General features: G+C 38.0%; 1 protein-coding gene across 1 annotated transcript in view; it reads right to left on the bottom strand.

Moving 5' to 3' along the window:
• Positions 1-16374, bottom strand: part of RAB3C (RAB3C, member RAS oncogene family) — a 259615-nt gene that overhangs the window by 149706 nt on the left and 93535 nt on the right. The window contains exon 2 of the mRNA XM_042959193.1: positions 1913-2031. Within this exon, the coding sequence (XP_042815127.1) occupies positions 1913-2031 (119 nt within the window). The remainder of the gene's footprint in view (positions 1-1912; positions 2032-16374) is intronic.

Here is a 16374-nt window from a genome sequence, read left to right as displayed (position 1 = left end):
ACTCTCTGTTTCCTTCCATTCTGTACCAAACCTACTGGTATTTAATTGGGATTACCTTTAATTTAAGAATTAATTTGAGAAGAACTGGCATTTTTACAATATTCAGTCTACTAAAAAGAAGAGTACTTAGGCCTTCTTTTATGTGCCTCAGTGGAGGATCATTACTTTTTCATATAATCCCAAACTTTCCCTTTTCAGTTTATAGCTATATATTTCCTTTTTGCGATGCTATTGTAAACGTATCATTTCTTGCATTGTGTGTGTGTTTATGTGTGTAAATAGAAAAGATGTCGGTGTTTTCTCGTATGAAAATTAAAATGTAAAAGAAATAATCTAAAGTAAGTTGAAGATTTTAATAGCATCCAACCTTCATTGAGCTATACACATGTAAAAAAAATCACTTTTGGGTGCCTGGGTGGCTCAGTCAGTTGGGCGTCCAACTTTGACTCAGGTCATGATCTCACAGTCTGTGGGTTCGAGCCCTGTGTCGGGCTCTGTGCTGACAGCTGAGAGCCTGGAGCCTGCTTCAGATTCTGTGTCTCCCTCTCTCTGTCCCTTCCCCACTCATGCTCTGTCTCTCTCTGTCTCAAAAATAAATAAAAACATTTAAAAAAATTTAAAAAAATCACTTTGGATTATACTATCATTTAAAACAGAAAAAAATACAGTTTATTTCACTTTTAAAGAAAATATTTCTGAGATAGAGAGAGTGCACACTCAAGCAGGGGAGAAGGGCAGAGGCGGGAGTGGGGGGAGATAGAGGGACAGAGAGAGAGAGAGAGACAGAGAGAGACAGAGAGAGACAGAGAGAGACAGAGAGAGAGACCCAAGCAGTCTCCACACTAGCACAGAGCCCAACGTGGGGGACAATCCCATGACCCTGGGATCACAAACTGAGCTGAAATCAAGAGTGGGATGCTCAACCCAGGTGCTCCAGTTTATTTCACTTTTGTACAGCTAATGCTTCCTTGCAGAAGACAAGCCGTATTTTCAGTTAAAATATGGTATCTGTTCAGTCCTGGTACCAGCAGCGGGAGCTCCATTTTCCTCCCAATACCACGCAAAGCTCTAGCGAGATTCTGGCTCTTTCCACAAGAAAGCAACTCTGCTCAGACCTGCTGCTTGAATCCATGACCGTGACCATCAGCTCTTCCATGTCTCCTCCCAAGGTGCTGGTAGAAGAAGCTGAAGGAAGCTGCACCCAAGGGCACACGCTCTCCACTGCAAACCATACTCACCACAGACAGGGGTTTTCATAGAGATGGTGTAGCCATGGGTCAGAACATGCTTTGGTTTTATCTCTGCATTTATCTCAGTCCTTCAAAACTTTTCAACTTGAAGAAAAACTGAAAACTATTTAACAAATCTAGACAAGGGGTCAGCAAGCTTTTGCTGTCAACAGCCAGATAGAAAAGGTTTCAGGCTCTGTGGGTCATATGGTTTCTGTTACAACAACTTAATTAACTCTGCTGTTGCAGTGTGAAAGCCATCACAGGCAATAAGAAAATGAACATGGCTATGTTTAAAAAACTATTTACAAAACAAGCATTGCGCCAGATTTGACCTATGGTTCTCAGTTTCCTAATCCCTATATTAGACCAGTAAACTTCCAAACTATTCATTATTTATATTAAAAAAAAAATCAAAAGTCTCCATGGAACTAGGCATGACAGGATGCAAAGCACTGGAAGGTACAAAATGTAGAAAAATCACCAAAATGACTTCTTCTCAATCCCTAAACAACAGCTCTTAGCATAGCTAGTACATGTCTGCTTTATGAAGCATGAGGGAGATCACAGTATACAATAAGTACACATATTACATTGCAGTGTGGTCAGTGCTTTGAGGAAGAAGAGAAAGTTGAATGAAAACACCATTATGATTAGTGATGGGAGTATTTGCTCCTACTTACCAATCCTGTACCGCATTGAAGGATTCTTCATTTGTGATGTCATACATCAAAATAAAGCCCATGGCTCCACGATAATAGGCTGTGGTGATAGTTCTGTATCTTTCCTGGCCTGCTGTGTCCTAAAAAATAACAATAATGATCTCTCAAAAAATAAGGCAATAAATGTTTTAGGAAGTGATTAATTATTCCAAAAACAGTCATAATAGAGAGTCTAAATTGTGCTTGCAATGTATAACTATATATCTTTTTAGTCTTGTTTTCCCTAATGATTTCCAGATAGCAGCTCTACAACATTATGAAAAATTATTTTTTTGGTAGAGATCTAGCTCAAAATACCCCTTCTACATATGTTCACTCTATTAAACAGAAGATCACTATAGAAAATAAAAGAAAAAGAAAGATTATACATATCAGAACCCTGTAGCTTTTTGTATAGTTTAAAACCAGAAGAGTTCATTAGCTCCATCATTATGTATTTATAATCTAAGCAGAGGCCACTGTGGGGGGAAAATAATTTTATGAAAATTCCCTGCTTTTAAAAGCATACAGTTTAATCTCAGCTTATTCAACTGTAAAATGAGAATAAAAATATATGCTTCCTGTGGATGTTTGAGTCAAGAGATTTGGGGTTTCTGTCTTCCTGTTACACGACTAGGGGAATGTGGACAAGCCACTTAACCTCTCTAAAGTCTAGCATGTTTGTTAGGATCATGTAAAACAGTATATGTGAAGTGCTTCACACAAAACCTGGCATACGAATAGTGGTCAACAGATGCCAAGTACTGGCTGTTGTTTTTGATGGCTGGGGAGTCAAGGCTAGCCCAAGAAGGGAGATAGCAGCTTACAAATACAGGGGTTCAGGGCCTGCAGAAGAGATGGCATGCTATGGTGAAACCTGGGAATCAGGCAGATACATCAGTGAAGTCACCTGTATATGTCATGTATACTTTAGTGTAGCTCAAGAAATAATACCTCAATTCAACTGTTTCTTGCCCCTTTGTCTTCATAGGATCTAGGCTATCGCTTATGACACCACGCTCCCAGGTTTTCTCCTTCACTGCCTTCCTGGGAGATCAGGCTCTGATTTCTCTTTGCTAGTACTGTAGGTGCTGAGCACTTTGGAAAGAAATGTTATCTTCCTTCTGACTTCAGTCTGGATCGTCTTTCTCTTCTTCTCCCAGGAATGTCTCCATTGCACATGGAGTATAACCCAGGTCGCCCTAATAGCCCTTGTAGGGAAAGCTGATGTGTTGGATGACACAAGAATAGGATCCTTTGTCATCAAAATGAAACAAACATCTGAGTGTCACTACAGGGATGGGCTCATGTTGGAAATGCTATTCCTCACCCACAGGTATTCTCCTGTTTAGATGCTTACACCCCACCATAGACTAACCCTAAGAAACATGACCCTGCTTACAATTTTCTCCTAGTCTGTGTGGTATATTTTATTTGGCCCCTGCCATTTCAGAGAAGGGTGATCAAAAAAGGCTAAGGAAATCAGCAAGTGATTCCAGGAGAACATGGGGATATGAAGAAGTTGAGAATTAGCCAAGCATGTGACTTTTCATGAAACCAGAACAAGGACCAGGGAGATGTTTATGAGATGGTATTAGGGAAATACAGTTCCAAAGATAGGATGAAAACAAATTATGGTACCTAAAATAGCAAAAATAGAGCAAAATCTGTGGAAAAGATATTTCAGAACGTATCAACATTGGCTGAAAACAAAAAGCTAAGTACAGACTTTACTGCATGAAAATTTGACAATTCCTTGAATATAAAAAAAGGTATAAATCAAATTAAAATGATACATAATCAAATAAAGTGGGAAATCTATTTTCATAGTACCAGAAGACCAAAAGTTACTATCTTTAATATGCTAAGTAGTATTAGAAATCATTAAGAAAAATGTTAAATAATCTAATTTAAAAATTATTTATATATAGGCACATAAATAGCTAATTAATCTTTAAAAAGAGTTGAATCCCAAGCATAATAATGCCACATAGGTGCATGCCTCCATAATAGAAGTTCCCTGGAACTTACGTGAATGTTTTATTTTACTTTGCTTAATATTACATAAATATGAAAATGTAGACATACAAGATAAACATTAATATCATCAGCTGCATATAATTGAGATAAATATACAAATTTATCAGGCAGAAAGAAGCCAATCTTAAGCTTATGTGGATATTCTTAGATACATGTTGGATTTAATTCAGTTAACATCATATCCAATTGTGAAATAAAGAAGAAAGTTAGAGAACCAAATTCCCAAAGACTATGTTTACAAAGCATGGTATAATCTGAGATTGTGTAATAAAGTTTGGCTGTTTGGGGAACTAAACTCCTCATAATTATTTTAAAACATCTACTTTCATCCTGGGTTCCTATTTTCTAGAATACACTACCTATAAAATTACTTTTTTTTTTTCTTATTGTGAAGTAACTTTAAATGGTTTTCTAGTCCTTGGTACTGTAATGTTATTGTATGACAGATAGTAGCTCCACTTGTAGTGAGCACAGCATCACACATAAGACTTGTTCAGTCAAGCGTTAGGGTTAGGGTTAGGGTGTTGTATACCTGAAACTAACACTGTGTGTCAACTATACTCAAAAAATTTTTTCTTAAGTTACAAAATGTGTAAAAATTAAAATGATAAAAATCCTGAAAATAAAAAAAGCTTTCTAGCATTGAGTAGTCTTCTCATAGGTTGGGGACCCCATTCCTGCTGCCCTCTCTATATAACAGACAGCTTTCCCCTGATTTTTCACTAGGAGAAAACAGCCAATACACCCAAGGCACTGCTAAAAGGTGACCTAGACTCTTTCTGTCAAGCATGTCTTCAAAACAGACACTGAATAACGGTGTGCTGGAAAACTATGACATCCCCTTCTTCTTGACCTCTTCCAGTGATGGCTTCTCTTTTCTTAAGATGTTAATTTTATTTTGACAGTAAAGAAACCAGTTCTAGCATTATAAAACATTCATTTCAGTCTCTGTGCTGTTAATCTTTGAGAGAGCAGAAATCAAGGCCCTATTGTATTATGACTGATATGTTACAGGGAACCACACGGTTGGATAGCCATTACTAAAATTTAAAAGTAGAGAGAGGGGTAGCCAGCTTAAAAAAAACAAAACAAAACAAAAAAAAAAAAACAGCTTATAAGAAAACCAGCTTATAAGAAAAAAAAAAAAAAATAGAACCTTTCAGAAAGCACTCAAGTCACAGCAAGGGTCAGGGCCTTCTACTCCATTCTGATTTGAACCCAGAAACACAATCTAATTAGACGTAGTTGTCACCTAAATGCTCTTAGGAAGAATAAGAACTTCACCAAATAGGGGAAGTATATTAGGAAATCTTCCCAAATACAAAGATAACAACGAAAAGAGTAAAACTAAGCTAAAAAACCAGACACCAAGTTGGTTCTTCATTGGTTTTGAGCACTGAAAACAGCTTCAGAATTACAAACTCATTAGCATGTTCTTTCCCATGGTATCAGGAAGAAAAATAAGTCAGAAAAACACTTCATTACATTTGACATTTACTAATGATGATAGAAGGTTATATTTGAAAGAAAGAAACATTTTAGAATGTCAAGTGCCACTAATGTAATTAAATGTGAGCAGTCTCAGAAGGTAACTGGCTACAATGGTACCTCTTCTCAATTTGTTCAGAAAAATGGCTCCCAACCTTGGTTTTGCATTGTTCCTCTGCTCAGTTAATTCTGATAACTGGGGATACCTGCTGATTTTCTATAAATGTAGAGTTCCTATAATTGAAAAACACAACTGGAAATCTCTTACAGAGAAAGTGAAGGATAAAAATATGACTAAAACTGAAAACTTTCTTCCATGAAGGTTAGCTGTCATTTTCTTCTCTTTTAAGAAAAATAAAATGATTTTAGTTGGCTTAAATATTGTGATTTCTCATCCACATTTTTAAGAGGAATTTTTGGCTTTAATGATAGATTTGATTAGCAAATACTTGAGTGCATGTCAAGAAAAGAACTGTAAAATATAAAACATTAGCAGCTTGATAAGTAGTAGCTAGGAACATTTTCAGTTTGAATTTTGGCATTTTGATCTCTGTCTTTGCCTTAAATTTTTTCTGGTGAAATATTCTATTTTTTTTTATAACTGTATGTATTGCATTCTCAAACCCTTTGGACTGACGCAGAGATAACATGCAGCTTTAAGATAAAGGAAATAGCTTTCCATTGTAATTTGATTTTTGTTTTGGCAGTTACTCCTCTCTGAACTGGATTAAAAGGAAAATAAAGTAAACATTAGTAAAGGAATAAAACTCAGCTAACATCACCACAACTAAAACACATTTTTTGAATGACTAGACAGGGAAAAACATATTAAAGGATAGATAATCCGAATACATGATAAAGTAGGCAATTTTACATGTGAAGAAATGCAGTTGAACACATTGATGTTAGTTGATCAACAAAAGTAATTTAATTAAACTAGGGATATAATATGTGATATTATACGTGTGATATAATGCGTGACTTCTGACAACTAAAGAGATTTTGACAGCAGAAATGAAAGAGGAGGATCCTGCAACCTAAGACATAGACACACTTCACTAAATTTCCAAACAGACACAAAGATATGAAATGGAATAGTCAGCAAGCCTCCAAGCAAGTAGTAATCTCTTGTAGGAATTATTCTGAAGCATCAAATGAAGATTAAACGATGCTTAATACAGTTTAGTAACAGTGTAGATTGATTGACCCATTGATTCTTTTGTTCATTCATTCAAAAAACATTTCATGAACACGTATTACCAGTTAGGGACTGTGATTGGTTTATGTTAAATTTATTCTACCTATTGGAGACATACTTTTATAGATTTCAAAATTCTACACATTAAAAGCATTTCACTAATCAGAATACCATATTCCCTATATGTCTATGAAAAATTAGGTAAAATCATGAAAATACCATTTCTAAAGAACTAGACAGACTAGAGATTCAAAAATGTAAATGAGACCACCTCAGTGGTGAGGTTCTCTCAATTCATAGCCACTGTATGGGGTGTATTGGGTTCCCTCCAAAAGATATGTTGAAGCCCTAACCCCCAGAACTTTTGAATCTGACTTGGAAATAGGGTCTTTGTAGGTGTAATCTAGTTAATATGAGTCCATTCCAGGATAGGGTGGGCCTTAATCCTACGACTAGTATCCTTTGAAGAAGAGGAAACAGAGACACAGAGCACACAGAGAAGGTCATATGAAGGCAGAGGCAGAGACTGTAGTGATACATCAAGGAGCCAAGGAAGCCAAGGGTTGCTGGCAACCACCAGAAATAAGGAGAGAGGGATGAAATGAATTCTCTGCTAGAGCCTGAGAGAGAACGTAGCCCCGTCATCACCTTAACGTGACTTCTAGTCTCCAGAACTGTGGGACAGTACATTTCTATTTTTTTAAGCCACCCAACTTTCAGTACAGCATTGCTGCTGGAGTCACTGACTCCAGTCTGGAATCCTCATGATCAGGGCAGAAGCAATATAAATTTCACAGCTACCCACATACCCATTTACTACTTTACAAAAGACAAAATACGGAAAATTAAAGGTAGCCTTATTGAGGAGCCTAACACAGTCTTGCTGCCTGAATTCATGAAGGATGCTATGCTAGAGTGCATTACTATATTCCACTTATGTAAAACTAATTCTGGGGGTGCCTGAGTGACTCAGTGGGTTGAGAGCCCGACTCTTGATTTCAGCTCAGGTCAAGATCTGAAAGTCGTGGGATCGAGCCCCGTGTGGGGCTCCGCGCTGAGCATGAAGCCTACTTAAGGTTTTCTCTCTCTTTCCCTCTGCCCCTCTCCCCACTTGCTCTTTCTCTCTCTTTCTTTCTCTCAAATAAAATTTAAAAAAATTCTGTTCACAAAAAGGTGAATTGATATACCTCTGGGATTTTAAAAAGTAGACTTTTATATATTTGCACACACATACAAATATGAAGGAAAGAACAATGTTGCTTGAAATGACAAAAATTATATATTGCTTCATGTTGGTATTTTACCCCTAAATGAATGACATGCTATTATAGAAAAATGCAAAGTCATGAGGTATTCTGAGACATGACCCTCCAAAACAAAAGCAACAACAAAATGGTGATAATCACATATCATTTTTTTTTGTTTGATGGTACTTTCCCTCAAGGGTTAGATTATTTTTTCATTTTCATGAATAGACAGACATTAAGGAGATTGCATATAGTCTCATAAATATAGTAAGCAAAACAAGAAGCTTAAATATTTTGTTTTCTTACTGCATATTTATTTTTGGAATGAAGTAAAAACTTTTTTCTTAACAGCAGTTAATCTTCTATCAAAAAAAAATTTACAAACCACTCTTCTCTACTGACCTGGTACAAACAGTCCCTTTCAATTCATTTACACACACTTACACAATCATCTATAAATCAAGCCCACATTTTAGAAGACAGAACTAACAAACTGGCCTCTAAATAGTTCTTCAATCAATTTAGATGTCCTTCCTACCAACTGTCCTTTATCCATCCTTCTTACACTAGTTTATTGAACAGATTTTCTTGTCATGATGTTTAGCTTTGAAATACCCAAACCTTCATTTTATAATGGCATCCACTTCTAAGTAAAACCTAATAAAATAAGCCTGAGGCAGAGGATAAAACTTGACCTATTATTTCTTGGCAGTGTTACCATAGCAATTCATCTTCCCTGGAAGAGAGGAACAGTCACATATAGCTCTTTTATTGACAGCCTTTGACTCCATTGTCAGGAAGACCCTAACATATCAACCAATAGTATGTTTCTGCTCACGAAAGTTAAGACACTTTCACTAAACACTAACCGCTCTTGTGAACTCTTTAAGACCTAATAAAACTCACAAAGCTGTGTAAAAGACATCTTCACTCATTTTATTTAAGAGCTTGCTTTCTAAGAATGATTAACACAAAGACAGAGAAAGATGCCATTTTTGCTTTCTTTTTAATTAATCTCTTTGACATACTTCTTCCCAGTGGGATTTTGATTATGCTCAATTTTGTCAAAACCTGGGGCATAATACTCAAATGCAGGCATGCTCAAAGCTTTTAGTCAAGATGGTGATTGTTTTTCTTCACAAAACACGATCCAAAATGCTTACAATGATCAAATGTTCTGTTTTAAAAGATAACAGGCTTTTCAGTGGGAATCTTATTGTTGTCCTAAAATTGGCAACAAGACTCAAACTAGACTCCTTGCAAAGGGATGGAACTGTCACTCACAAAGCCACATGCCAGTTGGAGTGGGTTGGATGGGTGTCTGTGTAGGCAATGGGAGTACTGATCTGCACTTGTGTGGGGTTCCTAAGACCTGGAGAGAAATGGCAGGGTAGACAGGGAGGCAGGAGGGAGGTCTGACTTCCCACTGGTTAACAGGTCTAGGCTATGTGAGTTTCTCATGGATAAAGAAACACCAAAGCAGGTAGCTGCATTTGAGACATCTTGCCATTAACCCACTTGGTGAGAAGACTGTCTCCTGGATGACGTGCATGAGTCTAGTGGTATACTAACAGGGAAAGGAGGCAGCTGAAGGAATGTTAGAAGGGAAAGGACCCTGAGCAAACTTCCATGTCATGGCACTGAACAGCAGGAGATCCTTGAAGGGCTCCCTGAACATCCTACATTAGAGAACCAGCATTTGGCTATATGTTACACAAAAGGTGTGGACAACAGGACAGGCTTAGCTGGCAAAGCTAAGAAAGAATTATAATTCATCTCCCATTAGATAAAGCTGTCTGCCGTCTCCCTGTCTCCCAGCTCTCCTTCCACTTTTGACATGGAAAGAGTAACTACAAAAAGGAGGTACAGAAAGGGTAAAAGAGTGGGTCAAAACCCTTTTCTTATTACACCACCAGTCCCTAGGAATATAGCCAGGATTATGATAAGGAAAGAATCTGAGTATTAAATTGGATGTGACAAGCGCATTTTAAACTAAGCTCTGGGCTCAGCAATACTGAGTATTTTTTGTTTTTGTTTTTTAATAAGCCTTATATCTTTTAGAGAATTTTTAGGTTCATAGTAAAATTGAGTGGAAAATTGAGAGTTCCCATATACTCTCTGCATAGCCTCATGCATAACCTCCCTCATCGTCAACATCTCCCACCAGAGTAGTACATTTGTTGCAACTAATGAACATACCTTGACATATCATTATCACTCAGAGTCCATAGTTTATGTTAGGGTTCATTCTTGGTGTTATGTATTCTGGGTTTGGGTTTGGACAAAATTATAGTGACATGTATCCACTGTCACATTATAGTACCATACAGAGTAGGTTCATTGCCCTAAAAATGTCTGTGCTCTGCCTGAGCTTTTCCTTTTAAATAGGAAAAAAAATGACTGGAAATGGTATCTGTTCAAGTTGTGGTTTGAGGATGGACATAGGACATTGAGCACAGTGTGACTGAAACAGGATTTCGATAGACATAATACTAATGTGTGATATTTAACATCAACGGATTTAGACTTTTCACCAGAGTAACCACCAGTGAAATAGAACAATGACAACATGAAGAATGGAGACATTAGCAGGACTTCATACGTTTCAGGGTATATTCACATTTATCATTTTATTTAATTATTCTGAGGTAGTAGACCATTTTATAGATGGTAAAACTGAGAAATAGAGAGGTTAGCCACCATTTCTGAGTCATAAAAGTATTAAATAATAGGAATCATACTAAGGCCAACCTTTTCTCACACACAGTCTACTCCTTCCCCCAAATTTTAGGTTGACTATTGGACAATTCGGATTTTTTTTTTCAGTCTGGCTCTATGTTTGATGTAGTCATTTGGCTATTTAACACTTGTTTCATGTATGTGCTTTTTGATCTTTGTCAGCTTCACTTTTTCAAACTCCATTCATTCTTTCACCAGTGGTAACCACGACTGGTCCCAACACTCTGCTAAAATGGTTCATGCTAAAGTAATCAGTGACATCCTGACTGCCATATCCAGTGGTTTAATTTCTGTTTCTCATCCCAGTTGTCCTTTATCAAACATGTGGTACCAATGACAAGTCCTGATTTCTTTAAACCTGTTCTTCCAGAACATGGTTCTCTAATTTAGGGTGTAAAAAGTCAAGATAGTATTAAGTGCGGAACAGTGCATAACATTGTTATGCAGAGTGGGAAAAGGTAGCTGTTAAATTATTCTAAGTATTTGAGTTTGGGGAAATAAAGATATTAAATTTTTATTTTAAATATAAACTGTGGAATTTTAATAATCACCTTATATATAACAGATAAAACTTTCAAACTAATAAAGGAAAGAATGAAATTGGAGAAAATAAAAGCACTCAACCAATCCAAGAAAAAGCAGGAAATAAATAAATAGAATCAGGATGGTCAAGGCAAAGTCATAAAATAAGATGGCAAACATATAACCATATATAGTGGTAACAGGGTAGATATTAAAGGGCCAATTTCAACAGTAAAAAGTTTCTGATGCACTAGATCAAAAATCCTATAAGAGGGAAAAATGTATTTAAAAACATTCTGTGAATTCAGAGCTGAAACAGACCTAGAACATTTAGATTCTCATTTACAAATCAGGAAATGAAAGCCCAGAGAGGCCAGTGAGATAATCAAGCTCATGCAGTTTATAAGTGCCGAATAATCAGGCGCGTGGGTGGCTCAGTCAGTTAAGTGTCTGACTTTGGCTCAGGTCATGATCTCACAGTTTGTGACTTCGAGCCCAGCTACGGCTCTGTGCTGACATCTTGGCGCCTGAAACCTACTTGGGATTCTGTGTCTCCCTCCCTCTGTGCCCCTGCCCCACTCACATACTTGTCTTTCTCTCTCTCTCTCTCTCTCTCTCTCCCTCCCTCCCTCTCCCCTCTCTCTTTCTCTCTCAAAGCTAAAGAAACATTAAAAAAAAATTTTAAGTGCCAAATAATCAACAATAACCCAGATTTCCTGACTTGAAATACAATTCTCTGTTAAAATATAGTTTTCTGTTTTTAACAAAAATGTACCTAATCTTTATAGACTAAGTTCTGTATGCACCTTCATTCTTTCTTGAAAATACAAGGTCTACGTCCCAGACTACTGATATTTTCTCCTAGAGGGTAGAGAAAACTGTGATGAATAATAAGGGTCAAAATATGACAATTAGGGGTGCCTGGGTGGCTCAGTTAGTTTGAGCGTCTGACTTCGGCTCAGGTCATGATCTCACACAGTCTGTGAGTTCGAGCCCCAAATCGGGCTCTGTGCTGATGGCTCAGAGCCTGGAGCCTGGTTCAGATTCTGTGTCTCCCTCTCTCTCTGCCCCTCCCCCTCTCATATTCTGTCTCTCTCTGTCTCAAAAATATTAAAATAAATAAATAAAAATAAAATAAAATAAAATATGACAAAAAAATACCACAGGTGATCTTTGCCTTGACCTAGCCTTATGAATAAACAATTTCTTGTCTACTTACATTTCTTTAAAAGTATGGAAGTGAAGTAATGAAGGATGAGAGAGAACACTGGATAACTTGATTTTCATCGTGAAAAATTTGTGAGTTTTGATGCTGTAATCAAAAGATGAAAAACACCAGTGACACACGAGAGAATTAATTGCCTTTAGTTTTTTGTACAAGTTTGACTTGAGATATCTGTGTTACAATGATGGGAATGTGGTTCTTAGACACAAGAATGTGGCCAAGGTCTCCTAGGAGAGTGGAGCTATTTATAGTTTCCCTTTGAAACGATGAAGATAGGGTGATACCCTGGCACAGGAAGATGAGAGAGGATGAAGATCAGAGGCCCATGCAATGCCTTTCAGAGCTAAGAAGCAAAGGCGAGGGCAAACCGAAGAAGAAAACTCAAAGACTTCCAATTTTCTTTTGAAAAATTAAAGAGGAAGGTTACAAATCCTGTCTGCATTGTTGTGCAGCCGCAGAGGGTGGGGGCACCTGTCCTTTCTGTCTTGTGTTTTCAAGCCCAAGGGAACTTCAAAAAGAAATAAAAATATCCTATCAAATGGCCATTCTTTTATTCTTCTGGACTATTTTAACCAAGAATAAAATGAATTCTTAACTTAGCCCAAGCAATTTAGTGCCTAGCCAAAATGAACATTCGGGCTCAAAATTTATATAAGGAAAAAATCAGGTTGTTTTAACTAATCAATATTTTGTCTGGGTTGGGGCGCCTGGGTGGCTCGGTTAAGCGTCCGACTTCAACTCAGGTCACGATCTCGCGGTCCGTGAGTTCAAGCCCTGCGTCGGGCTCTGGGCTGATGGATCAGAGCCTGGAGCCTGCTTCTGATTCTGTGTCTCCCACTCTCTCTGCCCCTTCCCCGTTCATGCTCTGTCTCTCTCTGTCTCAAAAATAAATAAACGTTAAAAAAAATTAAAAAAAATATTTTGTCTGGGTTAACTTCTTGGTAAAAACTAACCAAACAACATAAATCTATATTCCTAACATTGGGCTGGGTAGTGAAAAAAATACAGAATAAACATCCATGAGAGGCAATATCTAAATCAAATAATTTGCATTTCCAGTAAACTGACAAAATGAAAGTTGTAAAAGCAATCTGAGAAGCTGGCTGTATTTGAAGAGTTTACTGTGTGATGGGTGAAATGTGTTCCAGGGGAATCCAAGAAGGGACAGCTTGAAGGGAACTGGAAAAAGCTCCAAGAAAAGGTAAGGCAGGTTCCCCAGTGACAGGTAGGTTTTGAGGGGCTGAGAGGAGGTGGTCAGCAGACAGAACCACAGTCAGGATGATAGAGAAACTTGGAGATAAAGCAAGGAGTGAAGAGACTGGCACTGATGCTCTCCTTTGTAAATTTCTCTTTCACTAGTCCCCGGTGGGGACTAAAACAATATTTATCCGTAAGTACTATAAAAGAGCTTGTTCTGCATCTGAAAATTCACCTGGTGATGTAAATGGAAAGAAGAATGCCCTGTTTCCCTTTTAAACTGTAGTGTCTGGTAGGGAAAAAAAATGGAGAACAGATTCTTATTTCTTCTGTAGCAGGATGCACAGTCTGAAATGGAAGAGAAAAAATGTCATCTATGACCCAGTACCAGCTGGGTCAGGTAGTTAAACCCCTCTGAATTTTCACTTTCTTTTTTTTTTAAATTTTTTTAAATCTTTATTTATTTTTGAGAGAAAGACAGAGTGTGAGCAGGGGAGGAGGAGAGAGAGAGAGGGAGACACAGAATCTGAAGCAGGCTCCAGGCCCTGAGCTGTCAGCACAGAGCCCGACTCTAACTCCTGAACCGTGAGATCATGACCTGAGCCGAAGTCAGACGCTCAACCAACTGAGCCACCCAGGTTCCCCTGAATTTTCACTTTCTAGCTAAAAGAAAGATAATATGATCTACCCCTTAAGGTTGTGGTAAGGATTAAGTAAATTCATATATCTAAAGGCTTCTTGCACACACTAGGTGCTCAATAAATGGAACCTCTTTTATATTGTTCTCCCGGAAGCAGCAACATGTGGAGGACAGAGCAAGGGCTTTGGTGTTAGAACAGCTGGGGTTCCTGCTCTGATATATATACTGCGTGGCTTTAGAAATATCACCGGACCTCTCTGAGCATCAGCTGAATGATTTCCAAATTGAAATCTTTACCTGATACTGAGTTGAACTGAAAGCTGCAAATAAGAAAAGTACTATGTGAGCTATAAAATGCTATAGCTAGCATCATCATTGCTTGTGTTAGTGATGGTAAAGAACTGAAGCAAGCATGTCAAATTCTAAGAGAAAGTGTCTGTTAAGATGCAAATGGACTGCTCAGTAGAATATTATTCCTCACTTATCCCACCCTCCACCCTCGGGAAGGAGCGGAAATAAAGATACGAATCCTTCTGAATCACCCAGAATCCACATGCCCTCTTTTTCTCTCTCCATGCCCCGTTACATAAAAATGGAACAGATTTCAAAGAAGAAACACACAATGAAATCTCTATCAGGACTATTACTTGATTAGGCTCACAAATTTCTTTAAAGTCCTCTACACTTTCTTATTTTTGTGAGTGTCTTGACCATCACTGAGACAAAAGGCCTAATGAATCACAGCAGTATTTCAAGGTTAAAGTAGTGAGTTCCACATCTCAAACTACGGTGCACTGAGGTAGATAAGAATCATCTCACAATGAGTATGATGTGCGATGAATGAAGTCTCTAAAACACACAGGGAGACAAAGGGAAATGAAAATGTAGAAACCAGATGCTACAGAAACAGAAGTCCCGTAGCATCTCATTACGTGCTCCACACAGGGAAACAGCAAGCTCGCAGCAGGCAGCTGGCCGTGTAACAGACATGGGCCATGAGAGGATAAAATCATTGTCTGTCTTCTAGGGAGCACTGGAAAGCCAGAGAAAAGAGATATCAGGGAAAGGATGTTTCCTTTGGAAAGGCTTCTGGACCAGAAACAATACCGCTATTACTAATGGCATACATTTCTCTTTTATAAGTGGGTCTAATATATTTGTTTCTTTATGAATAGCCTGCAACGTAAATGATTTTTAAAATATAATGTGATGATATTCCTTCCATCCACGTGGAATGTCTAAACATCAAAGCAATCCTGAGTTGCTGACTATGGTTTCACAAGTTGTTGAGTTAGTGGAAAACATTAATCCTATTGACTGGCATTTGGGAAACAGGGAAAGTCACACCCAGGCCTCATACAGCATGGGGCAATTTCACCCATGACCCCATGTGACATAACATTTCCGGAAGAGGTTACATAGGATTCAATTTTATAAGGCACAAAGTCTTCCAGGGCCTCCTATAATAGAGGATAATTGCAAGTAAGGCTTCAAGATCCCATAACTAAGTAGGTGACAAACCTGGGCTTCTTTGCCTACATTTTTTGGCTATGTTGAAACCATCAAAAGATGGCTTCAGTTGGTATTTAAGCAATTGTCTCTTTTCTGTTCTATTCTGATCAGATACCAATGCAGAGCTGAATCTGACGTTCGGCTCTATAATTGGAGGAACTGAAATCAGAGATGAGGTCAGAGGCCAGCCACAAAGATGATAGAGTTAATGAGAGATGTGCTCATGGAGAAAAAAAAAAAGCAAGGAGGCTTTATTAAGTCTCAGGAGTCTGAATAGTGACTTCCTCCAAAGATGAAGATATACAAGTCTTTCTGATACAGCATGGGAAACAGATTTTTTAAAAATAAATCTTTATTCAAGACAGGAGTGGACTTACTGGTGGGTGGGAGGAAATAGGGCTGGACACTGGCTGCAAGGGCTGGGGAAGCTAGGAAGGCAGACCCAGTGCTGAGGACTGACTGTGAACAGTGGACTCTCCTCTGGAGAGGGAAAGGGAAAGAGGCCAGTGTGGGGAGGGAAGACAGGCCCATGGGCACTAAGGGCCCCTTTACCATTGTTACTATGCAGACTGATTTCGAAAGGGATAAAATCTAACCATAGCACTGTATATAAACAAAATCTCAGGGAGGCCAAAC

Source organism: Panthera tigris, chromosome A1, assembly GCF_018350195.1.
Source record: "Panthera tigris isolate Pti1 chromosome A1, P.tigris_Pti1_mat1.1, whole genome shotgun sequence".
Classification (NCBI taxonomy): Eukaryota; Metazoa; Chordata; class Mammalia; order Carnivora; family Felidae; genus Panthera; species Panthera tigris.
Note: the sequence above shows the minus strand (reverse complement) of the source record. Positions and strands in the feature narration are given on the sequence as shown.